We start from the raw sequence: 27,733 nt of genomic DNA on the forward strand, positions 1-27,733 counted from the left end.
ACAACACACACAACAAAGATACTCACACACAAGGACACCCAACACACACAACACAGATCTCACACAACACACACAAAACACACACATGAGGACACATACACACAACACACACAAGAACACACACAAGGACACACGCACAACGCACACACACACACCACAGACACACACAATACACACACAACACAGACACACAAGGACACACTCACACACAAAGGGCACACACACGAGGACACACACACAAAGGACACACACACAAGGACACACACACAAAGTTCACACACACAAGGACACACACAAAGGGCACACACACACAGGGACACACTCACACATACATAATACACACACACACACACACACACAAGGACACACTCACACACAGACACGTACACATCCCAGCTCATACCACCACTAAAAAGTCATCTCACCCTCACAAGCTTGGTCTCGGCAGGTGGCGCAATTTAAAACTGACACGGAGGGAACACCCTATCGGGCCAGCCTTTGATTTATCCACCGCACATTAAACCAGGAACAAAATAAACAAGTTCACAGGGAGCAAGCGAGAGGCTCTTTCAAGCTGCGTTTTGAAGCCGTGTCTGCGCGGCTTGTGCAATCAGACGTGATTGTCTGCACATGTTCGGTTACGACACTCCAGACACGGTGCCCAGCCCACAGGGTGACGTCCGAGCCCGTGCTCCCCGCTTAGGAAAGATGCCAACGCGGCTGCCCGCCGTTTCCTGCCCCGGCACGCAGACGCCTCGGCTCCTTTGTGAGCGCGCCACACTCTCATCCCCATCACACAGAGCAAAGCTCTTTCTGGAAAACTCTGTGTCAGGAAGTGGGTGAATGCATATGGCCTGGAGGCCCCCCCCCCCCAACCCCAGCACTTAGCTCATCTGGAACCCATTTCTGAGCCCACACTTCTCCCCATGGATGGGTGGTTTCTAGGGGGGCACTGGCGACTCACCAGGTCATACGGGAATAGCAAATCGCATGAGCACCAGAGGACGAGGGTCTTCGACTGCCCAGAGCCCACGAGGGTCAGCTCTGACTCCCTGCCCGCTTTGAACTCTGACCGAGACGGCTCATCCCCTGTTGGCGTGGCTGCTGCCTCTGGACTGTCCCCAGCGGCCCCGACCCTCTAGTGCAGCGGTTCTCAACCTGTGGGTCGAGACCCCTTTGGGGGTTGAATGACCCTTTCACAGGGGTCGCCTAAGACCATCGGAAAACACATATATAATTACATATTGTTTTTGTGATTAATCACTATGCTTTAATTATGTTCAATTTGTAACAATGAAAATACATCCTGCATATCAGATATTTACATTACGATTCATAACAGTAGCAACATTACAGTTATGAAGTAGCAACGAAAATAATTTTATGGTTGGAGGTCAATGTGAGGAACTGTATGAAAAGGTCACAGCATTAGGAAGGTTGAGAACCACTGCTCTAGTGGATCATTCGTGGAGAGCCCAGACCCTCGGGACAGAACGTCCTAGCCAGCACGTGCTCCCGCTCTCCTCTTGTCCGGGCCGACTCCTCGCCCTCGCACCCAGGCCTCCTCTGACGGAGCAGCTGGGGTTCCCTGGTCCGCAGTCCACGCCACTGGCCACCACGGGGCAGAGGGACCTTCACCTCCGTGGCAGACGCGACACCCCAGTCAGTACAGCGAGGATGACCTGTCATGCCTCTTTCCCTTCCTCCCTTCCTCCCTTCCTTCCTTCCTTCCTTCCTTCCTTCCTTCCTTCCTTCCTTCCTTTCTTCCTTCCTTCCTTCCCCAGTTTAGTCTAAACATCCCAACGAAACAACAGAGACCATCCCCACCCGCCCAGCAGGGCCCCGCCTCGGGGCTCCAGGCCCAGGACCCTCAGCTGTCCCAGCTTGCTGTCACCGCTGTGAGGGAGCAGACGGCTGATCTGAGGAATCGAGTTGGATTGCTGTCCCAAATCTACACTCGGCTCTCCTTGTGTCTGTCTGATCGATTTCACTCTGTGCGACACAGCTTGTCGCTACGGATTTTCATGCTGGTTGGGAGCCGCGGGGACCCAAGGGCCAGTGGACGAGGCTCAGCACCGCCCGTGCCTCTGCCAGCCCCGCCTCTCTGTTGATGGCTTTTTAATCGGCCTCCAACGGGTGGGAGACAGGGTTCTCTTTCAGACCACACACCTGATGCGATGCACACCGGCTACCAGCTCTGCTCCCGTGCCCAGGCCGGCCTCGGCAACCTCCCCACCCCTGTTGTCGGTCACCTGTTCAGCTCTCCCCACAGAGGAGGCATGTGGCCGCAGGTGCCTGGCAACGCTGATTGTGTCTGGCAGCCCCGGACGCCAGGGGCCCGCGTGACCCCACCCCAGCGCCTCGGTTTTGGGGGCAGAATGCTGCCGACGGCGTCACTGATACAGACACGAGAAACTAAGCTCAGCTGAGTCCCACTAAGTGTCACGGTGAGCCCGGTGGCTGTGAAATAATTGGCAGGGAGAGAACGGAGGGGCTTGTGTCCTTACACTGATGCCCTGGGGACTGTACATCTGACTGGCCGCCAGTCCGTCACTGTATCCTCCTGTCTGGCTGATAACATGGCGAAGGGTATCCACCTGCAGGAGGAATGAGAGAGGAGGTTAGTCAGGGCACTACCGCTCGGCATGCCAGGCCCGCGCCGTCGCTCGGAGATGCTCCTCCGGGATCCAGGAGTGCTGGGGTCCAACCCCAGCAGGTCCAGGGGTCCCCAAAGGTGTGGACGGAGTCGGCAAAGACTATCCACCCTCTTCCTACGGTGGAGTCCTATCCGTCCCGAGTGCAGGTCGCTTACCTAGGGGTCCCTGTTCAGGCGCCAGATGCTGGGGTTGGACCCCAGCACAGGAGGAGGAGGCTGGCTCCTCTCTAAGCCAACCCAGTCTCCCCTCGAGCTCCATGCGGCGGCAGGAACACGGTAACAGAAAGGGGGCCCCACTGAGCTTCCAGGAAGCTGCATGAGGTGGTGGTGGTGGGGCCACCACGGGAGAGGGAGGACTGCCCCCCACATCTCCGTGCAGCTTCTCCCCGGCTGGTGTCCCATAGAGGGCACCCGGCCAGCCACCGCCCGAGAGCAGGTGTGGCTGGCACGCATCTGTCTGGGGACACATGATGGCCAGCGCTGCGACCTGGCCAAAGTGTGACCGTCTCTCCTCACTCGTGACCCAGGCACTTCCTGAGTGAGGGCTGAAGCGCCGGCCCGTGGTCTATTCTGGGCACGTCGTGCTTCCTGCCCACCTGCTGATGACACGGGTGGGCATGGCTGGTAAAGTCAGGGGTGGGAGGGTGAGCTGCCCAGGACCCTGGGCTACACCACACGCTTCACTTTCGCTTCCCAGCATGGACTTGGACTCGGCACCAGAACGGGTCCCTGGACCCGCAGGAAGGCTGGGCGACGGGTTCGGTCAGCCGGCGGGGTCTCCCGAGCTTCACGTGGAAGCAGGAGACGCTCAGCGCCTGCCTCCCAGGACTCACCTCCGTGTCGGGCAGATACCGAGTGGAAACCCGGAGTGAGAGGGAGCCCGGAGAGCGAGCCGATGCCCGAGCAGCCCCTCCGTCCCGGGCAGTGAGCACAGAGCGCCGAGTCCCCTTGCTCCTGCCCGCCTTCCCAGGGTGACTGACAAGCCAGAGCCAAATGCATTCACCAAGTGTGGACGAGATTCCCCCGACAACGGCTGTCTGCTTCGGTTTGGTTTGGTTGTTGCTAAGGTTTGTTTCTACGTGTCCCTCTTTCTGGACAGAAGCGGGAAGTGCCCACACGACCGAGGGCTCTGGGCTCCAGGTGCCCCCTGCCGGCACAGTGGCTGGTCCCTACCTGTGACTGCACGTTGGCTCCAACCTGGGCCCCTTGGTAAGAATCCCCATTGAGTGACTGCACGCTCATGAACAAATCTCCAGAGTTTGACATGTTAAAAGAGCTGGAAGAACCTGGAAAGGAAAGGATGAGGCACCTGAATCACAGAAAGGAAAAGGCTCCGCCCGCAACTGACAGCGAGAGGAAGAGCAACATGCAAAGCAACCCCCAAACGAAACTGCACCCAAACCCCTCCCACGCCTGGTTAGTAGCATGGAGAACAGAGCAGACAGAGGTGCAGGGGTCCTCGTGCGGCGGAGCCACAGTGGGCAGGCGCCCCAGGCCGGGCCCCCTAGCAGCTCCCAGCTGGGGGAGGGGCCGCACATTCTTGTCTGCTCATCTAGTGGGTCTGGGGCAGTCTCCAGGCCTAAGGCCTCTCTCTCCACCTCTGGGGTCCAGGGTTAGCCAGGGGACCGCACGCGGGAAAACGTGGGCTGGTCCACACCACATTCGTCCCCGCCTGGAGCGCACGAGCTGGGCAGCTGCGTCCGAATACGCGGCTGCCGGCCCACCTGCCTGCACTGGGCAGCGCGGGGAGGGGTGCGTGAAGCAGTGCCCTCGCGGGCTGGACCCAGGTATGACTCCACTGACATTGCTGATTTCTAGAAAGCAGGTGAAGTTCCTTGCTGGGTGGCAAACAGCCCAAGAAGCCTCTAGGGTGGGGAAAACATGTGAGAATGAGCTACCCTCCCCTGCTACCTGCCGCTATGGAGGAAGAGGAAGCAGGGTTAATGGGCCAGGAAGGGCGAGCATGCGTGAGTATGGAGTGCTGATAACAACAGTGATAATAGCACAGGGCCCTCCGGGGCGCAGTAAGCATCTGCCCAGAGATGGAGCCTTTCCTCGGAGTTTGCCTGGAGGTCCATCCTGGCCCCACCCCGGCTGCCCTGGGAAAAGCTACCCTCACAACCTAAATACAAGGTGTGGGAAGCTTAGGATTACTCTGAAGGCAGCGTGCAGCTCAGCGCATGAGGAAAGGAAGCCCGACGTGCAAGGTGTGGGTAAGTCATGACGTTAGCCTGGAAGAGGAGACGCAGGGCCAGGTCCTTCCACTCTGTCCTTTCCAGCCAGACACTCTGGAGTCGCCCAACAAGGATTCCTGCCTGAGCTCGGGCTCCTCCCTGGCTCTGCAGGAGCGGCCTGCCTCCCGCAGGAGGGCTCCGCCTCACGGGCGGGCTCCGGTTCTCTCCTGGAGGAGGCCTTCTAGCAGTGCCTCCTACCCAACTAGCCGTCATAGCCTCACGCCTCAAGAGCCATGAGAGGAAGCAAGGTGAGCTGAGCATGACCGGCCTGGGACAGCCTCGAGATGGAAACAGCGTCTTTCTGGGCTCTTCGGGACGCTCCTCCACACGCAAGGACCCAGCTATTTTGCTGCATGAACTGAGCTCGCGCTCGCTCCCTTCTGGTGGGAAACAGGGAGTTCCTTCTTTGGGGGTGGGCGCCCGACACTGCCTGGAGAACGATGGCCTGGCCACAGCTCTGCACACACCCTGTGTCGTCTGGCACATTTCTCTGTGCAGCTCGTCCCAAAGAAATGAGAAAAGGTGGGTCTTAGGCAAAATAGGCAACACAGGCCCAAGGTCTGTGCGGTTCCGGCTCTGGCTCCCAACTGGGGTGATGCCCAAGGCCCAGTCAGCCTCACAGTGACCTGTCACTCCCAAGCCTCCATGCCCTCATTATTTCCCTCCTGAATCTTCCTTTTAATCCCAGAAATAGAAGCGAAATAATGAAAGCCACTTTGCCGTAAGTGTGACAACATGCACTCCCATGCCAATGCCATGAGCACCCAGGACTGGCCGCTCTGAGAACCAACGGGAGTCGCTCACAGGCTCTCGGCTTTCCCGGGAGCGCGCAGTCTGAGCGCGGGGGCGCGACCCTTCCCAGTCAAATAGCAGGAACACTACCTTCCAGATGCTGGCTGGTGGCACACACACCGAGAACCGGGAGAACCCCAAGGCGTACCCAACGCCAGGGCATGGGGCGTGCCTGACCACGAAGGCCCGGGATGTGCCAGTTACAAGGTTACGCTGCCATCAACACACATGATGTCAGAAATATTCGAGCACAGAGTGATGGTAACTGCCCGGGCCTCACGGACACAGAGAGGACGGGCGCAGGGCAAGGGCTCGGAGCAGTGACTGCCGGCTCCCGTGTGCGGGGCTGTCTCCTGCACGCGGGTAACACAACCAGGGCTCCAGACCCTGATGTGTATCTGGAGGCGGCGACTGCACTCAGGGACAGAAGGTCACACCACCATCTGAGCAACCGAAGACAGGTCCTTCCTCCTGCGCAGGAGCCGGGAGGGAGCGGAGGGGCACAGCTCACGGGCCGGCTCCACGGTGCCGTGGCCTTCCCATTCCACCAAAGCATCTGCTGGTCAGTCACAGGGACCTTACCTGTGGGCGGCGGTAACATCACCGCCAATCAGTCCAGCAGCTGCGCCGCGTGCTGGCCAGCCCACAGGCTCAGACTGGACTTGGGAAGGGGCGGGGCTCCAGCTGCCACCCCGACATCCGGGGCTCCTATGGAGCTACACTGCCTGAAGGAGACCGAGAGGGAGCCTGGGTCCCCGTGGGCACCACGCGTTGGCGCAGGCAGACGTGTGAGTGCGGGGGTCCCGGAGACTGCACGTCTAGAGTCTTCAGGACACGTATATTTGTGCAGGAAAAAGAAAACCACTCTACCTCATCACCCAAAAAAGAGAATGCTAATGATGAAATCGCCATGCTGCATGGGGTTTCCGGCCCTGGCACCGCTGCCCTCTTGGCCCCAGTCTTCCGGTGGGATGTGTTACGGACTTGTACGGCGGAATGATCACCCACGTGCCTGGCCTCTCCACCCTCCCAAACGGGGGCAGCGCCAAGAGCCTGCAGACAGTCCCGCGTGTCCCTGCTTGCTGGGGTCCAACCCCAGCAGGTCCAGGGGTCCCCAAAGGTGTGGACGGAGCCGGCGAAGAAGGAATGACACGGAGGCAGCGTTCAGTTGATCAGCAGCCTAGCCAGGACCTCTAGCCAAGTTCTGGTCAGGATCTCCAGCGAAGTTCTGGTTAGGATCTCCAGCCAGGTTCTGTGTCCATGTTCTCTTGCTAGGTTCTCCAGCCAGGTTCCCCAGGTTCCCCAGCCAGGTTCCCCAGGTTCCCCATCCAGGTTCGGTCACCAGATTCTGTAGCCAGGTTCTTCAGCCAGGTTCTGGCTAGGTTCTCCAGGCAGGTTCAGTCACCAGGTTCTAGTCAGGTTCTCTTGCCATGTTCTATCCAGGTTCTGTAGCCAGGTTCTGTCTCTAGATTCTTCAGCCAGCTTCTCTCGCTAGGTTCTGTCTCTAGGTTCTGTGGCCAGTTTCTGTCCAGGATCTTTTGCCATGTTCTCTCCAGAGAAGTTCTTCTGTCTCTAGGTTCTGTGTAGGTTCTGTGTCTAGGTTCTGTGTCTAGGTTCTGTGTCCTGTTGTCTTGTTACATCTGTATTTATACCAGTTGATTCCAATCCTATCAATCTCTATTCCAAAGGTTAGGGCGTTTCTTATCTCCATTCCAGGGAGTAAAAATTATGTAGCTTAAGCATGATTGTTCATAGTTAAAGTGATTAATTACCTGCCTGGCACTTAGTTAAGGGGTTTTATTCCCTCCCTAACTTCAGGGGAAAATCCCTATCTGGGGAAACAACCTTTCTCAGAGACCTTGGTTAAAACACATAGTGCCAAGAAGGTGAGCAAACATATTAAGAACAGTATGCCATATATGCCAGGTCCCTTGAAACAGCAAGGATGGACTGGCTCCCGGCACCTGCTGAGCGCGGTGACAGGATAGACGTGCTGTCCTCCCCGAGGAGCTCAGCGTGGGGAGGAGCCCTGCGCGTTCTCTCCACTGTGTCTGTGTGAAGTAGCGGCAGGGGGGTCGGCCTCTGTTTGCAGACAGAGGAGGGGCCGCCTGTCAGGCCCCACACCAGGGGCGGCTCGAGGAAGGCTGAGTGTCTCTGGCTGGCCTCTCTGTTCTCCATGTCTCCTCCTCGTCCCAATTCGAACTCCCTGCTACTTCCTGCTCAGGGGAAAGGTTGTCTGGCCGCTGGGAACCCCAGGGCAGGTATGGGTGGAGGTTCTGAGCCCCAATCCCGAGAGGCTGTGCTGTTCTCCACTGAGACGTGAAGGGGAGGAACACAGGAAGTGAGGACACGACAGAACCACCAACGGGGCAGAGTCTTCCACTTGGTCTTGGAACACAAATGACAAGGGTTCCGGGGTTCCTGGGCCTGCCAGTCACCCTCCCTGGGTTCGTGGCCTTCTCTCAGGAAGCCAGGGTCCAGGCTTTGGTGTGACAATCCTCCACCAACCCCCAAAGCACCAGCCTCCTATTTCCGGGTGGAATGCGAACATGAACCAGGGCTCCTACTAAGCAAACGGGGCCGGAGGGTGGCCTGCCACATGGGGCCTGCCGCTGCCCTCGGCACATCCCTGCCACTGAGCAGAAAGGCTGACACCTGGGCGTGCTTCGCTGGTCACAGATCCGATCCCATGCTAATGTCGGTGCTGCCACCGTGGACAGTGGCAAACCACAGCCCATTTCTTCTCTCCTGGATACGAAAATGTCCTCCAAGCTTCCCAGAAGACAATCTACCTCCCCAAAGGGCCCCCTTTATCCAGAGATCAACGCTTCCTGTGATCTCATCAACCATGAGTCGTGGGGACTGTCCCTCAAGGTCTTCCCAGAAGAATTTTGGACCCAGGGCTGTAATTACTACTTCAATGGGCCCCCACTTTTGCATTCTGTTTTTGTTTTACATTTTCTTTCTTCCTTCTATTCTTCCTCTTTGCTGCATCCACGTTGCCAACTCTGTTGGTACAAAATAGGACATTTGCCAAGCATGCTCGCTAATCTCTAGATGCTCCCTAATCCGCCCTAGGTCCCAGTTTTAAGTGATTTTTATGAAATATGCTTAAGGAAACAGACGTGCACCTGCCAGCCAACAGGGATACTCAGGAGCGGCTGCGGAGCGGGAGGAAGAGCAGCTCTGGAGGGCGCCGCGGGGAGCCGTGCTGGCCCGGCGGCTCCTTGCAGGAGGAACGCGGATTTCCAGCGAGCAAACCTCCGACACCGCTCCCGCCTCGACAGGGACCAGAACGCTCCAGGGTTCCGGAGCAGGAGCTTCCAACTCAGCCAAACACAGTTCCAGACTCCCTTTTGTCTAAACTTGCCGTCTGCTTTCACGGTCACTCATGCTTTCGACTCATCGCAGAGCTGACACAGCATTAGAAACAGCCGGTGAAGGGCTGGGCCACGTCCGCGCTCTGCCTTGCCCTGTGGGCGACGCGGGCTGCGCGGAGAGCCCGGGAGCGCAGACAAGCCACCCACAAGCCGCCGGTGTCGCCTGTTGACGCGTGTCCTTTAGGAGTCCCGCTGCTCACACCGCACATTCCCTTCACTCTGCTTTAGAGAAAGCGCACGCAGGGCTCCTCTACACATTATTTCCAACGACTTCAGAACCACTGGAGGGCTTGGCTCAGGTTTCCCGAAATCATGCACTTTGTGCTCAGAATAGTCACATGAGGTGGGAGCCACCAGAATCACTTCTCAGGAAACTGTAATCAGTGCCATTCCCAGAGGCCACAGGCTCCTCCCACCCAGGCAGGGGTGCGTGCTGCCTGCTCTCTCCTCCCTCCCTCAGGGAGGAGGAAAAGTCACAGAGTAGTGATGAGGGGAGTCCGCAGGGCCCGTCCGTCAGAGGACGCACCGTGAATCACGCCGACATCTGCGGGGCAGATCTACGGGAGAGGAAAGCCGTTTCCACCTCTGCTTTGCGTTATGATAACCTTTGCGGAGTGCGGAGTGCGCTTTGCTGACAAACTGTCCTTCTCCCCCAGAGGCCGCGAACCGCCTGCTCGCGGTGCACGCCCACCGGGTCGCTGGGTCTGACACGCTCCATCACCGGCCCATGGGGCAGGAGGAAGCTCTGGTTCTTAACCTGTTGGCCTCGATCCTCAGTCTTACACCACAGCGGGAGGAAGAGCAGCTCTGGAGGGCGCCGCGGGGAGCCGTGCTGGCCTCCGACACCGCTTTCACAGTCACTCATGGAAGAGGGAAACACACAGAACCTCCATGGCACGTACGCTCCGCGCCCCCTCCTGGGGTGCTGGGAGAAACAGCTGGGCAATGCTGCGCCTCCCCACGCCAGTCTGCAGAGCCCAGGACCCTCCACAGTGGGTTCCGTTTAAAGAAAGGGCACGGCCCCGAGATGTGGAGAACCTTATGACAATGGATCTGTGTGTCCAGGGGCCTCGTGTCTCCAAGAACAACCGCCACAGCTGGGAGGGGACCTTAGGGGACAAGCAAGCTTTGGGGTCAGAGATACCATGTGCCCCCAGAAAGGCTGGGCGTTAGATTTTCAATATTAAGAGCTCACATATTTAAATGTGCGACTCTTTAAAATTGGAGGCATCGATTTTCTTACCTGTGCACCCCAGCCATGGGGTAAACTGCCATAATCTAAGGTCAAACTCATTTCATTAGGAAAATTTCTGGTTTTTTCCCGTAGGAAAAAAGCACCAACATATCCTCCACAGCAAACACTAAGGTTACAGTTTATGCATTCTGACTATGTTTTCTCCGCAGGGGGAAGTGCAGACTGGATGAGAGAGAGCACACCCCAAAATATAAGTTGTGAGCCTAAACTCTGGTGCATAAAACCAGGAACACAGCACAGGACTGAGCATAATGTGAAGACTGAAATCTGAATCATCTGAATCAATGACTGGCAATTTCCTTTTGTAGTTTACATATAGAAACCCAACAAAATAAAATGGCAAAGAATAACAACTACCAGAAGTATGGAGATGTTACAGTCTGACTTTGCAGAACCGAACACCCACTGAGATGTTGGCTGGAAGAGTGAATATTCACACGTGGAGCCGTGCTCGTCGGTGACCCGGCCAGTATGTGATGCAGCAAAGGGACAAGTGTCAAGTTCCATGAAACAGACCAAGGGCTAGGACCCTGGACCACGTCCACGTTCCCACGTGGCCATCGAGCTTCCTCCCGGCATCTCTGAAGGGGGAACGTGGCGTCACCTCCTCAAAACCAACCGATTTACCTTAAACAGACACACCTGTGCTCACCTCCGGGCAAGCCCTTTGTGAAAACAGCGGAACACATCACTCTTTGGAAATGAAAGGGAAACCCCTCAGGGGCACTGACACCAAAGGACACGCAGATTCATAAACCGAGAAACCTGAAGGTGTGAAGGAAACCCCGATGCAGAAAAAGCAAGTACAAACACGGAGCCCGGTCCCCCCAGATCAAAGAGGAGACTAACCAGCCGAGTTGGGAGTTGCGGGTGAGTTAGCCTGGCTTCCGTGGGCTGACACATTGGTGGCAGTGACAGCCGTTTTGGCAGCATAGATATTGGCTTCCTCTTGAAATTTACCTATGTTCTTCTTGTACCGGATTCGCTTATTTCCAAACCAGTTTGATACCTAGAGCGTGTGAGAGAAGATGAGAAGGTTAGCATTTCCTCCTCCACACAGGGCCACTGGGAGGGGGAGGGGAAGCCGAAGAGGTGGGTGGGGGATTGTCCAGCTAAGATTTCACAGCCTTGAGGAAAAGGCCTGAAGTTAGAGTCGAGAGCAGCAACGGTATAACACGAGACTCTCTCGCTGAACAACACAATTCACACAACCACAGCGACAGAACCCCCAGGAGGAGCCACTCTTTAAACCAGGACCCTCTCAGGCCGGGCAAGCATCGGGAATTTGCTGGCCTGTTAAGTATGACACTAAAACAAACTGCTTTTAAAAAATAAGTGTAGTTTTGGCCCTGGCTGGTGTGGCTCAGTTGGTTGAGCGTGTCGTGGGCACTGAGAGGTCGCCGGTTGGATTCCTGGTTAGGGTACATGCCTGGGTTTGGGGCTCCATCTCTAGTAGGGGGCAACTGATCAATGATTCTCTCATCAATATCTCTCTCTCTCTCTCTCTCTAAAATAAAATAAAAACATATTTTTAAAAAGTTGAAATAAAATAAAGAACAATGAGAGCAGTGTTGGCAAGAATTTTCTTTGTCATAGCAATGCTGACGCTGACTTTGGGCAATAAACATACACTGACCTTTAAATATCCATGTAAATCTAGGTCAGCATTGATGGGTTAAATGCAGACTCTTCATGAGGACTGGATGCTTAGCCGTGGTGCTAAGACCGTGTCAGCATCCGTGGGGGCAGGCCCATAGGCTTTGCCGGGTGTGCCAGGCCCACCCGCTCGACCTGGGGAGAAACTGGGGCTCCAGGCTCCCGCGTGCAAGCCAACACTCGGAATAAGCCTGGTTTCCGTTCGCTGTGAATTCAGTCCCTTGGCGAGGCTCACAGCAGCTGTCCCGGCCTCTGCCAGACACAATTGGGGCAGCGCCCGCGAGCCTCCCTCCCCGATCCCGGCCTAGGAAGGCGCGTGTATGCCCCAGATTCCAGATGTGACTTAGCACTAAAATGCCGGGGCTTATGTAACACAAAGCGGACTTTGAGCCTGGCGGGGGCGGGCGGTGCTCCTGCACCTCGGCACACCGCATCTGTGCCGAAGGCGGACAAAGGGAATTCTTGCCAACGACACGGACTTTTGAATACGTGAGCGCGAGTCACAGTCGCACACGCTGACCCCGGTCGCTCTGCGCAGCGGGCGATACAGCAGAAACGCCAAAGCTCTGCTTAAAAATCAAACCCAGAGCAGGGCACGGCTGGGCCGTTCACCGACGCTGTGCAGTCCACCCCAATCCCTGTTCTCCCCGGACAGCGCCCCACCCCATGCGCATCAACGTAGCTGGGCTGCGTTTTGCCTGCTGGAGGGACAGGGAGCGGAAGGAGAGGGCCTGGATGAGCTGAGAAACGGGGGATGATGGTAGTTTGGGGGACTTTTGAGGAAGAAAGGACACGCCGGAGGGATGGTGAAATCAGCTACAAGCGAGAAAACAGGAGAAGGAAGAGGTGCAGGGGGACATGCTGGGGACAGTTCCCTTCTAGGCGAGAACAGCCGAACGGGAGGGAAGGTGCCAGCTCCGTCCGGAATGCCTGGTGGCCCCCACCAGGGGCTGTCGCACAGCCTGGGCGACACATAGAGCCCGTGTCTCATTAATGACCTCACTGCGCAGCATCATGGCCTGAGGTCGGACAGGCCGTCCCAGGCCGGCGGAGCCCTAGCTCCTCTGGAGAGACTGGGAGGGCACGGTGACCCTACGACGCCCCCAGAGCCCGTGGGCACAGCATGGAGAGTCCCCGTGAAGCTGGCACTCCGGGGGAGCAGGTATGTCTGTGGATGTGAACGTGGACGAGGTCCCTCAGCAAGCAGAACAGCGCCCGCCAAGCCAAGGGCATGGAGAGCTGCTGGAACGGACTCCCTCCTCCCTGCCCCTGAGGTTTTGATTCAGGATTGGGAGGGGCCATTGTTAAGGAAGAAAGGAGGGAGGGAGGGCCCTGGCTGGACATCAGGGACCTGGTCCACAGCTGGCACCGCCGAACACCCAGCAAAGGTGGAAAAGCCACTTCTCCTTCCTCGTGGACCACGGGTCTAGGCTCAGAGGACATGGATGGAGGCCCAGACAGGGACCCCCATCCCCGCCCCGTCCCCGTGCTTCCTGGGTTGTCGGGACTGGAAATGACCTTCCGCTGGGTCAGCGCCTAAGGAAGGTGGAGCTGAAAAGGGGTTGATCTTCCCACCCTATCTTCCTGGAAGGTGTTGCTAACGCTGCTGCAAAATCACAAAGCTTGTTGGGGAGCCTCTGGCAAGCTGGTCATCGGGGTCCCCTGTGTGGAGACTATACCCTGGCCAGGCCTAACTCTGCTTGGCTCATCGCAGGCTGATGGGAGTGCGCCCTGCAGGGAGCACCAGGAGCCAGGGCTCGGTTCAACAAAGTACAGCTGCGTAGCTTGTTCAAGAGGACGGGCAGCTGTCCAGCGAACTCCGCACTACATCAGTCCCCCCACCCACCCCAACCCCCACCCCCAGCCCCACCCACCGTGGAGACCCATTTGGGTCTCTTGCACGTGAGATAATGCCGAGGAAGTCTTTTAGTGGTGGATTTCAGGCTCTCCCTCCTGGTCCCAGCTAGAGATCAGGGTGGAATCCGAGGTTCCAACTGAGCGAGAGGTTCGCACCGACCCTCTTACGTATGAATGTTGCCTCCTCTCCTCACACGAATGCTGAAGACTCAGGTCTGTGAACATCCTGCATCTTGCCCTGACAACGGACACCTGTCATGCCATCGCTCTCTGGGGGAGGGGCCCTCGGAGACGCGTGCGACCACTCCAGTGCACACAGGGCCGTTAGTTCCCCACACCCTCGTCAGTGAGCGCAGAGAGAAGGCGCGTCTGTCCCTTTCACGTGACAGTTCGTCCCCTGGCTGCGGAGTTCCTGGGTGGGGCAGAAAGTGGGCTAAGGCATGGACTGTGTCTGAGAAACTACATAAGAACTTTCCTTGAAAGCTCCTCCGTGTTGGAGGCAGCGGGCTGTCGGTGGGAGGAACCCCAGCCCTGGTTTCGTAGCCCTCCACTGGGTCTTTGGTTCCAGCTGGTCCCTGGCCAGTTCCCCAGGCCCTGGCCTGAAGCTCCCTATTCACACAGCGCAGGCTGACCCTGCTGTCTTAGGGCTTCAGCTGCTAGAGCCTGCAGGCCCCGGGGCCGCCCCCAGGCGCAGGCTGAGCCGGGCCTCACCTGGGACACGGTGATGCCGCACTTCTTGGCCAGCTCCTCTTTGGCTTCCTCACTGGGGTAAGGGTTGCTGAGATGGGAATAGAAATATTCATTCAGGATTTCCGTCGCCTGCTTGTTGAAATTCCGTCTCTTCCGCCTGCACGGGAGAAAGGGAGCAAACGAGACACAAAAAACGAGTTCACACCAAATTCACACCAACAGGGAGAGAAGGGGTCCACTTGGAGAAGACACGATTGTGCCAAGGGGCCGGCTGCCACACACCCACCTGCGAGATACCCACTGGGCCCGGAAGAGGGCCTGGCGCGGCAGAAGGACCGAGGGCTTGGCCTCCCGGCCCCGGAGCGAAGCGGCATCTCCAGGTAAGAACAGCCCCACCTGGCGGATCAGACGCCCGCTGCCTGCTTTCATGCTCACACAGGTGGCTGAGCCCAAGACCACTTTTTGAATAAAAGCGTTTTTCTGCCTTTAAAAGAAAAGTGCTAATTGAACTAATTTAAAGTGAGAATTCCTTCACTGCCTCCTCCGGGAAGGCCTTGTGTGGGGACACGGCTCACTGCAGATGCTGGTCGTCCCCCCACCCCCGAGTGGGGGCCTCCTTCTTTAAAATAAAATTAGCTCACTTGCCTTTCTTGCTTCTATCAAAAGCTTTTCCTTATGGACAAGATGCCCAGAACGTCCCTGGTTGTGCCAGGATAGAGTTTCCCAATTTAGCCAACAGAAAGCACGGACCACCGTGCTAGACAGGAAATTCAGCTAATATTGTGTTTTCCAGTCCCGCGTGGATTAATTAACACGATGAAGTGCCTGATTTTACCGGGTGAGCACCATCTGTCCACAGGTATGAGCCACATCTGTCCAGACACTGCAAGACGAGTCGCTCTCCCCAATCACGCTGGGTTTCTGGGTCACCAGCATCAGAACTGGGCAGTTGAGTTAAAAACCCAACTGAAAAGTAGGCAAGTGTCTGAAGCTCCCGCGTGACGGGGTCTCAAGGGGAGCCCGAGCTGCCTCGGTACCAAGCTTGTCCTCGTATCACCTCTGGCTTCCTCTGGGCCTGGAGAGAGTTGTTCGGGGCCTGGGGCCCTGCGCCCCGAAAGCTGCCCTGATGGGGTGAGCCTCATTCCTGTGGGGGCAGTCTCCCGGGAGGCCTCACCTCCCGGTGGGCCTGCTCCCCACTCCTTCCTGGCTGTGTCAGCCTAGACCACACAGCCTAGGCCGGTGAAACCCCGGGCCAGGATCTGTCAGGATTTAAGAAACTGAGAGGAAGTGACACATCCCAGGACAGGGGCAGGGACGCAGACAGCGGCTACTCGCTTCGGCTTTCAGTGTTATCAGCTCGGGAACCAGGCCATTCAAACCTCAGAGAGTCGGTCTTTAGACTTTGATTTTAAGAAATATAGATGTGGATGAATTATTCCCGGATAAATGCAGCATATTAGAGAAAAAACTCCTTGAATCTGACAGATTTTAGAGTGGACACATAGACATTGTGGACTTACATTGCTAAGCACCATACATGCTGTCCCCTGCCCTAACCTAACCCCTAACCCTAACCCAACCCTAACCCTAGCCCTACTCCTAACACTAACCCTGACTCTACCCCTAACCCTGACCTGAGCCCGAGCCCTGCTGTGCCCTGGTCCTGGATACAGGACACAGCTCTGGCTTTACAGGGGGTCTATCCTGTCCCTGGTGCCCATTCCCCCCAATCCTACCCATGCTTACACAACTTCACCCAGCCACACCACATGCGCCCCGACTCCCAAAGACACTCCTGGCTTCCACACTCTGCCTTCCCACCCGCCGTGCCTTTCTCAGCAGCATGTGCACAGGTCTGTATGTCTCCCAACTGCCGGGCGGTCCCCACGGGAGGGGCTGTTCCATGCTCATCTGAAACCCAAGTGCCAGCCCACAGTGAGCACTCAGGCCGCGCTGCGTGGCCGCTGGAGGGCGCTGTCCACGGCTCCTGCCACGCTGACCTCACGCTTCTCTGAGACTCAGGCCTGTGCCCACCCTGACTCCCTCCTGGCCACTCGGGATTGGCAGTTGTGTCCCAGGAGTTCACGTGCGGTTTTGCGTGGTGTCTAAGAGCCTCTGTGCCGTGAGATGAGCTCCCTGAAGGCTGGGCCCATGCACGCCTTTTCATCTTTGTTGTTCCAGTGCTAGCTCAGCATCTGGACTCTAGTCGGTGAACAAATCCATCTCTCAGAGCCCTTCTGAGCGCCTCCCTCCCGGGTCCTTCCTCTTCCATGGCCCCGCTGCTGTTCGCTTTCTGCAGCCCCTCTATCGGGCGAGGCGCACGCGGTACTTCTCACCATGGTTACCTTCTTGCTGTTCTCACCAGCAAAACGTTATTGAAAAAGGCAAATTGTTGCCAGACAATCATTAAGAGCAGCGGTCACCAACCTTTTGGACCTCATGGACCACCAGCCCAACATAAATACCGCCGGTTGGCGACCACTGATTAAGGGGGTTTATAAGTCCTCTCTCTTTTAACTGCAAAGAAAAGGAGTAGAGTTCGGATTCAGCGCGCTAGCCTGCTAGGTCTCCGTGCTGGCACCTTGCCCATAAACCGCTTTAATCTCCACACTTGCACAGCACGAGGCTTGGTGCATGGCATGAGATGATGAACATTGAATGAATGGGTGAATTAATGAATGAGTGGAATTTTTAAGCCGCCATTTTCTGGCTCAGTTAAGCCAACGTAAGGCAGAGAAAAAGGAAATGACTTGCATGGACGAAACCTGGGCAGAGCTCAGGGGAAGAGGGGGAGGAGGATTCTACGGAGCCCGTGGGGACCCGCGCTCACAGCTCCTGGGACACTGAGAGCAGCACAGGCTCTGGTCCTCGGGTGGGAGTCCATGGAGAGGGGGCACTGGGCTAACGCTTGCCATGGAGGGACCTCCCTGCCGGCCGTGCGGGCTGCCTGTTGGAGGGTCGGCTCCCAGAGCCTGGACCTGCCCCAGAGTTGTGGGAACTGAACTCCGCCCCGTGGAGAGAGTTTGGAAGAGGCCCCGCACCTCAGGTGAGTCCGGCTTTGGCCAGCACCTGGGTCACAGCTTTGTGAGCCCAGGCAGCAGGGACGGTGAGGCACTGTGCTAGTGGCTAAGTCTGTGGCCGTGTTAAGGGACAACAGGGAGCGAACACAGGGGTGTACACAGCACAGCAGGAACATGTGCGTCTACATGTGTGGTGACCTAACACACATGCATCCCCCTTGCGTGTTACCCCTCCCTGTTACCCCTCGCTCTCTGCTGAGCCCCCACAGCCTGGCCTGCGGCAGCGAGGAGGGGCCATGACTGCCCGGCAGGCGCCGCACACTGTATTTGTGCTCAGAAAGCCATTGGCTCAGCCCTGGATGGCGTTGGGGGTTATATTCTTTCACTGACACCAAATATACCCTGAGAATAAGCGCCAAGAACGACAGGCTCAGCTGTGCTCACTGGGACCGTGGCTCAGAGGCCATGAATCAGAGGTCACAACCCAAGCAGGAACGAAGCTCCCTGGAAGGGATGGTCTCGGGCCAAAGGAAATGGTCGGGGTGGAGGCCATGGGAGCCGAGGCCCTGGCTTTGCGTCCGACCGTGGCCTGGATGCAGCAGGATTGCAGCAAGGACAGTCTGGGCGCCGGCCTGCCCCCTTCTCCCCGCCTCCTTTCTTGAAAAGAACTCAGTCTGGGTCCAACTTTTCTTTTTTTCAGTATCTGCCAACATAAATACCAACTCCAGCATTTTAACGAGGGGTGTTGCCATGGGGATGGCAGAGTGGCGGCTGCACTCAGGGAGGGACCCGAGGCCGCCCGTCACTTGCAGGCTGCCCTGCGAGGAATCGCCTGCGTGAGAAAAGCCAGGCTGGCGGCCTTGGAGGAGGGGGACGCAGGGTCCTGCCTCGGGGGCCCCCTCCCCACTCATGGGCACGCCCAGCCAGGAAAAGCCATCTTCAGCTTTACTTTCTCTTGGCTATTCCGCCGGCCCAGAGGCAGGCTGCCGGCTGGCGTTCTCACACTACGCTCCAGGGGGGCCCACAACACACCGAACAACAGGGAGTGAGGGGATGCCAGGCCTGTGGGCGGCAAAGGCCACAATGGAGCGGAGAGAAACACACGATTCCAGGGGAGACAAATGCAAAGAGAGCAGCCAGCCTGTCTGAAGAAGCTACGGCCGTGAAACGGTGCACCCCTGACACATCTAACTGTTTAATGATAAAAATCGGAGAGTGGGATTGTCTTCAGAAAATGGCACAAGGAAGGCAACTCCGCCTTAGTGGGGGATACCCCGGGGAGGGGGTGCAACCAGAGAGGCAGCCTCTCCGAGGGGCGTCCGAAGATCACATGCTGCTCCCCCGACAGCAGGTGCGATCCCCACGCCGTCCGGCTGGGAACCGGCGCCAGAGAAGTCCAGCACTGCCCGGACCCTCTGGTTTGGGGAGGAGGGGCTGAGAGCCATGGCTTGTCATCTGTTCTCAGGTTTGGTCTTAAAGGCCTTTGTATCCATGGTTTCAACTGAATTCTTTGAACTCACCCGAGGCCCTGAGCAGCAATCCGGAAGAAAACATGGGACCTGAGCCAGGTTCGGCCCCTGTGCACCAGCCCTCGCTCCCTGTGCCCCCGGGACCGGGTCTCGCCGTCTGTTCTAACCTCAGCCCGGAGAGTGGCAGTGGCGATCGGCCTGCACACGGCCCGGAGGGGGTCCCAGCTCTCAAACGGAACTGCCTTTCCAGGGAACGTGTCGGGCCGCGTGCTAGTGAGACCCCATAAAGACGGGCCCATAGAGGAGGTCCCCGCCCCGGCCGGGTGCTCAGTGGGTTAGAGTGTCGTCCCCCATACACCAAGGTTGTGGGTTCCATCCCCAGTCAGGGCACATACAGAGTCAACTAATGAATCGAGTATGAATGCAAAGATGGGTGGAACAACAAGCCAGTGTTCTCTCTCTCTCTCTCTCTCTCTCTCATCAATCAATTTAAAAAAGGAGGTCCCCAGTAGTAGGAAAAAGTCCTACTTTGCTGTCCCCGTAGCCACGTCGTCCTTGCTCTGGAATGGACGTGACCCTCCAGCCCCACGCTTCCTGCAGCTCTGGCCACAGCGGCCTCCCTGGCCCACGACTTTCCTCGGCTCCCTGGGGAAACCGGGGCCTGGAGAGGGGCCGCAGCCTCAGCCCCCTGGACGCTCCCAGAGGCCGGGCCCAGGGCGACTCACCGCGCGTCCAGGAACCGGGAGCGCAGGATCATGACGGCCTCGCACGTGCTCTGCTTGAGCTGCATCTGGATGGAGCTGAACTTGCGGTGGATGATGCTCACCATCCGCTCGATCTCCTTCGGGGAGATGGGCCTGGTCCGGCTCTGCTCACGCAGCAGGTTCATCACGTGGGTGGTGAACTCATTGCAGGCCTGCGGGGACAGGACACGCAGGTGAGGGCCAGCGGGCGTGCGGCGCCCTGGGATCTGGGTGCGGGGACCCACAGGGCGTTGCAGGCCTGCGGGGACAGGACACGCAGGTGAGGGCCGGCGGGCGTGCGGCGCCCCAGGATGTGTGTGCAGGGACCTACAAGGTGTTGGTGGCATTCTGTCAAGTCGGAGGCACAGACCAAGTGATGGCCTGACGCTAACCTTGGGCCATCTATAGATTTTAAGAGAAAAGAAAATTCTTAACCATGTTTCCATCTTTCCCCCGCCCCCCATGATTTTACTACTGTAAAGCACAAGAAGATAATTTCAGTGTAAAATACATGTCACAATCCCCCCACTCCCCGTGTTCACAGCCACAGAGAGTGTAGGGCCACAAAAGCACGTCCTGCCTCGTCCACGGAAGAGTGGGATCCTGGGATTCTAAGCTTCCCACCAACCCATTTCCACTCCTGCTTTTGTTACAAGGAGTCCCTCCTCGCTGGCCTCTGGGAGGCCCCGTGCCCACAACGCGAGGGGCCCGCAGGCATAGCCTCACCGCGGGGCTTAGAGGGTTCAGGGGCTCGCCCTGCAGACAGGAGCCTAGCAGGGTGTAACCGCGGTGCCCTCGGGCCCAGGCATCCTGGCCTCCCCTCTCACCCGCTGCCCTTTCCTTTAGTGTCTGTCCTTATCACCTGTAGCCAGGTTTCCCCGCTCGGCACTCAGTAAAGCACCTGTTCCCAGGTGAACTCACGCAATGCTGTCAGAGTGGAGTCGATGTGTAAAGGAAACGGCTGCTGTGAGATCCCAAGACTCAGAGGGTCCAGCCCAGTCTTAACCACGAAATGCGTTCGTGATCGACAACAGGCGTTGCCACGTTTCGGCAGCATGAAGCCCTCCTGTTGGTCAATGATGCAGCGACAGTACCAGCCACGGCCCCTCCCCGAGCCTCCTCTGAGGCTGGCTGCCCTAATGTATGCAGAGATGCATCCTCTGGGACTGGGAGGTTGGCCTTGACCTGCCTCCTCGTGGATTTGGGTGAACCCTTTCGCCACCCAGAGCTCCCTCTGTTCGTCTGGGTGGGCGCGACCATTCCTGACCCTCTAGCGAGCCTGGCAGTGCCCACACTCCTGAGCCATGCCCTGCGGGTGGGGCCCGTCGCTGGGACACGGCAGAGGCCGAGGAGGAGTCCCCTCTGGGACTCCCTTGGCTGAGGGCCTTCGGGAGTCACCTAACATCGTGTCTCTGCCTCATCTTCCTCATTAGTGACGTGGGTGACAACACCCACCGGGGAGGTGCGGCGAGCAGGAACTGAGTTACTGGGCCATCTAAACGTGTGTCACTGTCTCTTCAAAGACCGATAACTTAGGAACCCAAAGTATGATCACAACTGGGTGAACTCTTCCAGGCCTCAGACCCCCTCCTGGTAAAAACAAAAGGGCTCCTAGGTACCTTCCTTCTACTCTGCAGACACCTGCTGAGGACCAGGCCACGGACAATCGGTCCAGGTGGCCTCTGCTCTCCACTAAGACGCTACCATGGAAACAGGCTCTGTATTGTAAGTTTCTTCTGCCCTGAAGCACCCCACTTTGTGTACAGAAAAGGGGGTAAACCCAGCAGTGAGCTGTGGGACTCCAGGAGGCTCGGGGTGGGGTGCGGGTTCGTTCGGGGCAGCAGCTTCACCTCGGGGGCCAATGAGGAGGCATTGCCAAGGGCACTGGCTCCCACTGCAAAGCTACGGGCGGGGCCAAAATTAATGTGCTTCGCTGCTGAGAATAAAAGTACTCACACTGCCTGCTGTTAGGGCCTTTTCCCTGGGGCCTCCTGCTCAGCCATAGGCAGACAGTGGAGTCCCCCACCCATTGGCCAGCGGCAGCCAGACAGCTGCTGGCCAGCTGCTCAGATGTGTGGCCGGCAGCTTACGACATTCCAAGTCTGGGAAGACGGACAGAACATCCCGACCCAGATCTCTCCAGACCTAGACTGCCTGCTTCCCTTCTCCGTCCCCCAGGCTCGGCCCTGGTGCTGGGCTGCCCCCTCAGAACCATGGCCGGGTTACAACTGCCAGTCAGTGCAACCCACACAGGCGGGCGGTTTCTGGGACGTCCCTTCCCGGAGCCAGCGCTGCAGCGGCCCCCAGGGGCGGCGGTTTCTGAAAGGCTGTTCCTGGGAGAGCAAACAGAGGAAACGCCTCTGAGCAAGTCTGGCTCCGTGCCCTGGATCGGCCTTACATCTACCTTCTTCCCTTAACCTTCCCCCAGGAAGGGAGGCCAGTCTCATCGGGGGTGCGAGCGACCAGCCCAGGTCAGCCCTGGAGACTGGCCCGTCCACGTCCCGGCAGCACTGCTTACAGAAGCTGGGAGCCTGCAAAGCCGCGGGAGCCCCGCTTTCTGAAGAAAGCATGTGGGCCAGCCCCCAGGTTCCCGCCATGGCGTCTTTGTTAGAGCAGCCAGCTCCCCAGGCCCCCGCCTCAGGGTGGCTGCTGAAGACGTGTTCCAACCCCGTCTAAGGAAAAAAACAATTCCTCCCCTTCTCTCTATTGAGAGTCTCCAGCAGCTGCGGACCAGTAACCCGGTGGGCAGTGCGGTGCAGGCAGCTGTGGTGGCTGGCGGGGTGCGGTGGGGGGGGGGGGGCACATTACGGGAAGCCCTCCGGGCTCCTTACACCTGGCTCTCGACCAGCAACAAACTAAAATTAAAACAACACACACACAAAACTATTCAAGAGTCAACTTCATCATTGCATCTAGGTACGAACACCACTTCCTCTACTGAGCTTTCCTACTTTTCACAAAGCTGCCAGAGGAATGGTCACAGAAAAGTGAGTAAGACCGGTCTCAGTCGGACCGGCTGGAAGGCTAACGGCATAGGGCATAGGCACAGGCCCCTACGAGCTGCTCTTCACTATAATAAGCAGCACAACTAATATGAGCACAAGATTAAGCACCAGATGTGCTGAGTGGATTCGGCTCTCAGCTGGAAATGCCCGCGTGGGTGAGGCGGTGATTTCTTAGTCCTTCTTCAGAGGGATGGCCAGGGACCATCCCCACCACATGTGAGCAGGGCTCTGTGACGGCGGGCTCCCTGGAGCACCCAGCACCCAGCACCTTTGTCAGGGGCACAGATACCTGCTGAGGGTGAACATGACCCCAGGCTCCTGGGGCCAGCAAGCAGTCCGCAGAGCCACGGAGGGCGGGCTCGGCCCTTCGTGGCCACAGCCGGGCCCCAGGGCAACCTGCCCACGCTGGCTGAGCCCCAGGCACATCACCTGACCTTAGACCTCCGTTTCCTCACCTGTACCAATCGGAGATGATGACAGTACCTGACCCAAGCACAGAATGCCCTGGAGAAAAATGCAGTAGTCGTGGCTTCCTCATTTGGGGTGACAGAGGAATGTTGGGGTTAAATCAGGAAGACAGTCAGTTCTATGCTGAGAACAAAGCCAATTCCCAATACCTTCCCATCTAACATACACTTCAGGGCTGGGTGTAGCGGGGAGGCCGCACGCCGGGCTCTCCTGTGCCCGGGAGTTGGGCGTGAGCTCCCTGGATGCCAGGCCAGGCAGTTATGCCAGAGACAGGCCGACTGGTGGAGGGAAGGAGGAAGAAGCCAGAGGCCAGGAACCTTCGTAGGAAATGTCCCCGTGTCTTCCCAGGGTGCCCCATCCCTCAGGGCGACTGCCCTCTGGCTCCTGGGTCAGCCAGCTCTCCACACACACCCCTGGGCCCGGGAATGGCCACACAAGCCAATCTGTGGCAGGGCCGTGGTTCTGTCCCCAGAAGGCGAGGGTGGCACAGCTGGCTTCCCGGCCGAGCCTCCCACCCGTCTGCTTCACCAGGCCTGGCCCAACCACCAGTTTATCTCATTAACCAAGGGCCTTGGCAGAAATGCACTTTGAAGGTAGGTAGATCTGAGTACAACAATGAAACCTTCTTCACTTTAACTTCTTAAATGCCTACTTCTACTTTAAAAATTAAATTGTCTATTAAGTTTGCATCTGCCTTCTATCTAGGCAGTCGTAAGTGGACTGGAGGGCAGGGCCTTCCCCTTTTGCTCTTCCTCCCTCTTCTTTTGGGACCCAAGGAAGGAGAGAAAGCCAGGGGCCTGACAGTCAAGGGAGGAAGTCAGCTGTGGAGTCAGGACAAGGCTGCCGTCAAGGCGGGGAAAACAGACATCTGTCAATCAATGAGGGAAGGCTGGTGTAGGGGCTCCTGGACATGGGACTGCTCATGCCGGCCACAGAGACAGCGTGATGTGTGAGTGTGTCACTGTCAGTCAGCGTGAGTGTGTATGAGTGCATGTGTGTATGAGTGTGTGTCACTCTGTCAGTGTGAGTGTGTATGAGTAACTGAGTCTATGAGTCTGTGTGAGTGAATGCATAAGTGTGTGTGAGTGCATGTGTGTGTGAGCACGTGTGACTGTGTCTGTGAGTGTGAGAGACTGAGTGTGAGTGAGTGCATGTGTGTGAGATTGTGATTGTGTGTGTGACTGAGTGTGTGAGAGTGATTGTATGAGTGTGTGAGACTGTGACATTGTGAGTGTGACTGAGTGTGAGTGTGAATGCATGTGTGAGATTGTGAAATTGTGTGACAGAGTGTGAGTGTGTGAGAGTGAGTGTGTGAGATTGTGTGTGTGGCTGAGGGTCAGTGTGTGAGAGTGAGTGTGTGAGATTGTGAGGTTGTGTGTGTGTGACTGAGTGTGAGAGTGAGTGAGTGTGTGTGTGAGTGCACGTATGTGAGTGAGCGTGCGGGTGCAGAGGGGAGGTCTTAGCTGGAGGAGCCCCTCAGTGGGAATCCTCACCCTCACAGGTGGCTCTGCCCTTCGCAGCCGCTCCCACCCTGTCCTGTAACAGCCTCAACTCCAAGAGCTCAGCTCTTCGCCACGAACCACCACCCTGGGGCAGCTTGTGGAACACTGGGTCCCGCAGGCCACTGCAGGGAGCACACTCACTCCCACACACACTCACTGACACGGTCACACAGGCCCCACGCCACTGCAGGGAGCACACTCACTCCCACACACACTCACCGACACGGTCACACAGGCCCCATGCCACTGCAGGGGACACACTCACTCCCACACACACTCACCGACACGGTCACACAGGCCCCACGCCACTGCAGGGAGCACACTCACTCCCACACACACTCACCGACACGGTCACACAGGCCCCACGCCACTGCAGGGAGCACACTCACTCCCACACACACTCACCGACACGGTCACACAGGCCCCACGCCACTGCAGGGGACACACTCACTCCCACACACACTCACCGACACGGTCACACAGGCCCCACGCCACTGCAGGGGACACACTCACTCCCACACACACTCACCGACACGGTCACACAGGCCCCACGCCACTGCAGGGGACACACTCACTCCCACACACACTCACCGACACGGTCACACAGGCCCCACGCCACTGCAGGGGACACACTCACTCCCACACACACTCACCGACACGGTCACACAGGCCCCACGCCACTGCAGGGGACACACTCACTCCCACACACACTCACCGACACGGTCACACAGGCCCCACACCACTGCAGGGAGCACACTCACTCCCACACACACTCACCGACACGGTCACACAGGCCCCACGCCACTGCAGGGGACACACTCACTCCCACACACACTCACAGGCCCCACAGGCCCCACACCATTGCAGGGGGCAGGATTGGAACCTGTGTCTGTCTGACTCCAGGGCCCCAGAGACCCTGCTCTGTTCATGGGGGCGGAGGGCACCGGGCGTGCTCTGCACGATGTGAAAGGAAGGCGTGCTGGACTGCAGGTGACGGAGTCGGGCGCAGCGAGGCCCGGCGGGCATTACCTGCTCATACTTCTCCAGCTCCGTGTGGTAGATCTGTCTGATCTGCGACAGCTTGGCTCTGTAGTCTGAGTGCTCCACCGAGTTGTCAGAACCGGCCCCTCCAGAGGCCGCCGCGGCCGCCGCTGCCGCCGCCGAGCCGCCCCCCTTCTCGGGACCCGCCACCCCCTCCGCCAGCAGCATGTTGTCCAGTCGCATCAGCTGGGGGTCTGTGGGCTCCTCTTCCTGGGCGCCCCGGATGCTCAGAACTGCAGGGAGACAGAGAGGGGCGTTAGTGGGCACCAGAAGGGGAAAACCAGAACTGAAAGCACTCACAGTGCCTGGGGCGGCGAAGGGCGGGGCTGCAGGTGCCTGCAGTGTGGTGCCCGGGCGGCGAAGGGCGGGGCTGCAGGTGCCTGCAGTGTGGTGCCCGGGCGGCGAAGGGCGGGGCTGCAGGTGCCTGCAGTGTGGTGCCCGGGCAGTGAAGGGCGGGGCTGCAGGTGCCTGCAGTGTGGTGCCCGGGCAGTGAAGGGTGGGCCTGCAGGTGCCTGCAGTGTGGTGCCCGGGCAGTGAAGGGTGGGCCTGCAGGTGCCTGCAGTGTGGTGCCCGGGCAGTGAAGGGCGGGGCTGCAGGTGCCTGCAGTGTGGTGCCCGGGCAGTGAAGGGCGGGGCTGCAGGTGCCTGCAGTGTGGTGCCCGGGCAGTGAAGGGCGGGGCTGCAGGTGCCTGCAGTGTGGTGCCCGGGCAGTGAAGGGCGGGCCTGCAGGTGCCTGCAGTGTGGTGCCCGGGCAGTGAAGGGCGGGCCTGCAGGTGCCTGCAGTGTGGTGCCCGGGCAGTGAAGGGTGGGCCTGCAGGTGCCTGCAGTGTGGTGCCCGGGCAGTGAAGGGTGGGCCTGCAGGTGCCTGCAGTGTGGTGCCCGGGCAGGCAAAGGATGGAGCGAGGGTGGACTAAGGGAGGGAGTGATCTAGTTGGTCAGCAGGGCAGCGGGTGGCTCCTTCACCCCTGGCACACCCTGCACCCGGCACAGCTCAGCGCACCCAGTGAGGGTGCCAGCAGCCAGGTCTTTGCCCAGAGGGAGCCTGGGAAGAATGTCCAATGAAGAAACATGGGAAAGCACTGGGAGGGGCAGGAGAGGAGGGGAGTGACTGAGGCCCGGGAGCAGCAGTCCCGCGTTTGTCCCCACGCTGGGGATGGGCTGGCAGGGTCCTGTGACCCATGGAGACGTGCCACTGGACCAGCGGGGCAAGAGCTGGCTCAGGGAGGGGTGCACCTGGTGAGCCCGGGGGTGTGCCAGGGAAGGGCTGTGAGTGTCTGAAAGGCAACGAGAACCAACCAGAAGAGTGGCTCACCAGGAAACCCACTCCTGCGTCACATCCCTGGGGCACGTGCCGTGCAATGGGCCGCGCGGACCCGCGGTGGCCCTCAGAGCAGAGGGTAGAAGGTGTGACAGAGAAACAGCAGTCAGTTGCCTCCCAGACATGCCCCAACCAGGGATCAAACCTGCAACCTAGGAATATGCCCCGACCGGGAATAGAACCTCCCAGGGCATGGGACGGCGCTCCAACCACTGAGCTGGCGGCCAGGCCTCGCTTCCTCTTTTAAACAACCAACAGGAAGCATAGCGACGCACAGGCCCGCATGCCGACCTAGTTACTATTTTTCTTGGTCTGGACAACGGTCTGGTTTTCAATCAAACAAGGAAGAAAATGTCTATGGCTGGAAGGGACCCCGGGAGGCAGCCGTGCCCGCTGCGGAGGGTCAGACGGACAAGGATGGACGCCCGCAAACATGAAGGACCATTGAGTTGAGGGAGAATTAAAAAATCACAGTCGAAGTGTGAGCGCTTCACTTAGAGTCTGTCCTTTTCTGAGTCCTATGGAAATACTTTCCAAAAGAAATGAGGATGCACTGAAATGTAATTTGATTGGTTTTTAAATGTGGACAATGAGAAGTTGGTATGATAAAAACACGAGGCACCACAAATGCTGGGGGCTCCGATAAAA

General features: G+C 58.2%; 1 protein-coding gene across 3 annotated transcripts in view; it reads right to left on the bottom strand.

Annotated features, from left to right (window-relative positions):
- PBX1 (PBX homeobox 1) overlaps positions 1-27,733 on the bottom strand; it is a 206,332-nt gene that overhangs the window by 14,899 nt on the left and 163,700 nt on the right. The window contains exons 3-8 of one of the 3 annotated variants that reach the window (XM_081112573.1): positions 25,757-26,001; positions 19,735-19,925; positions 14,542-14,677; positions 11,167-11,326; positions 3,830-3,942; positions 2,508-2,597 (exon numbers count right to left, since the gene is read on the bottom strand). In XM_081112573.1, coding sequence (XP_080968699.1) covers positions 2,508-2,597; positions 3,830-3,942; positions 11,167-11,326; positions 14,542-14,677; positions 19,735-19,925; positions 25,757-26,001 — 935 coding nt within the window. The remainder of the gene's footprint in view (positions 1-2,507; positions 2,598-3,829; positions 3,943-11,166; positions 11,327-14,541; positions 14,678-19,734; positions 19,926-25,756; positions 26,002-27,733) is intronic. The other 2 variants (XM_081112574.1, XM_081112575.1) reach the window with 2 other exon arrangements.

This window comes from Myotis nattereri (genome assembly GCF_964212035.1).
Source record: "Myotis nattereri genome assembly, chromosome: 18".
Classification (NCBI taxonomy): domain Eukaryota; kingdom Metazoa; phylum Chordata; class Mammalia; order Chiroptera; family Vespertilionidae; genus Myotis; species Myotis nattereri.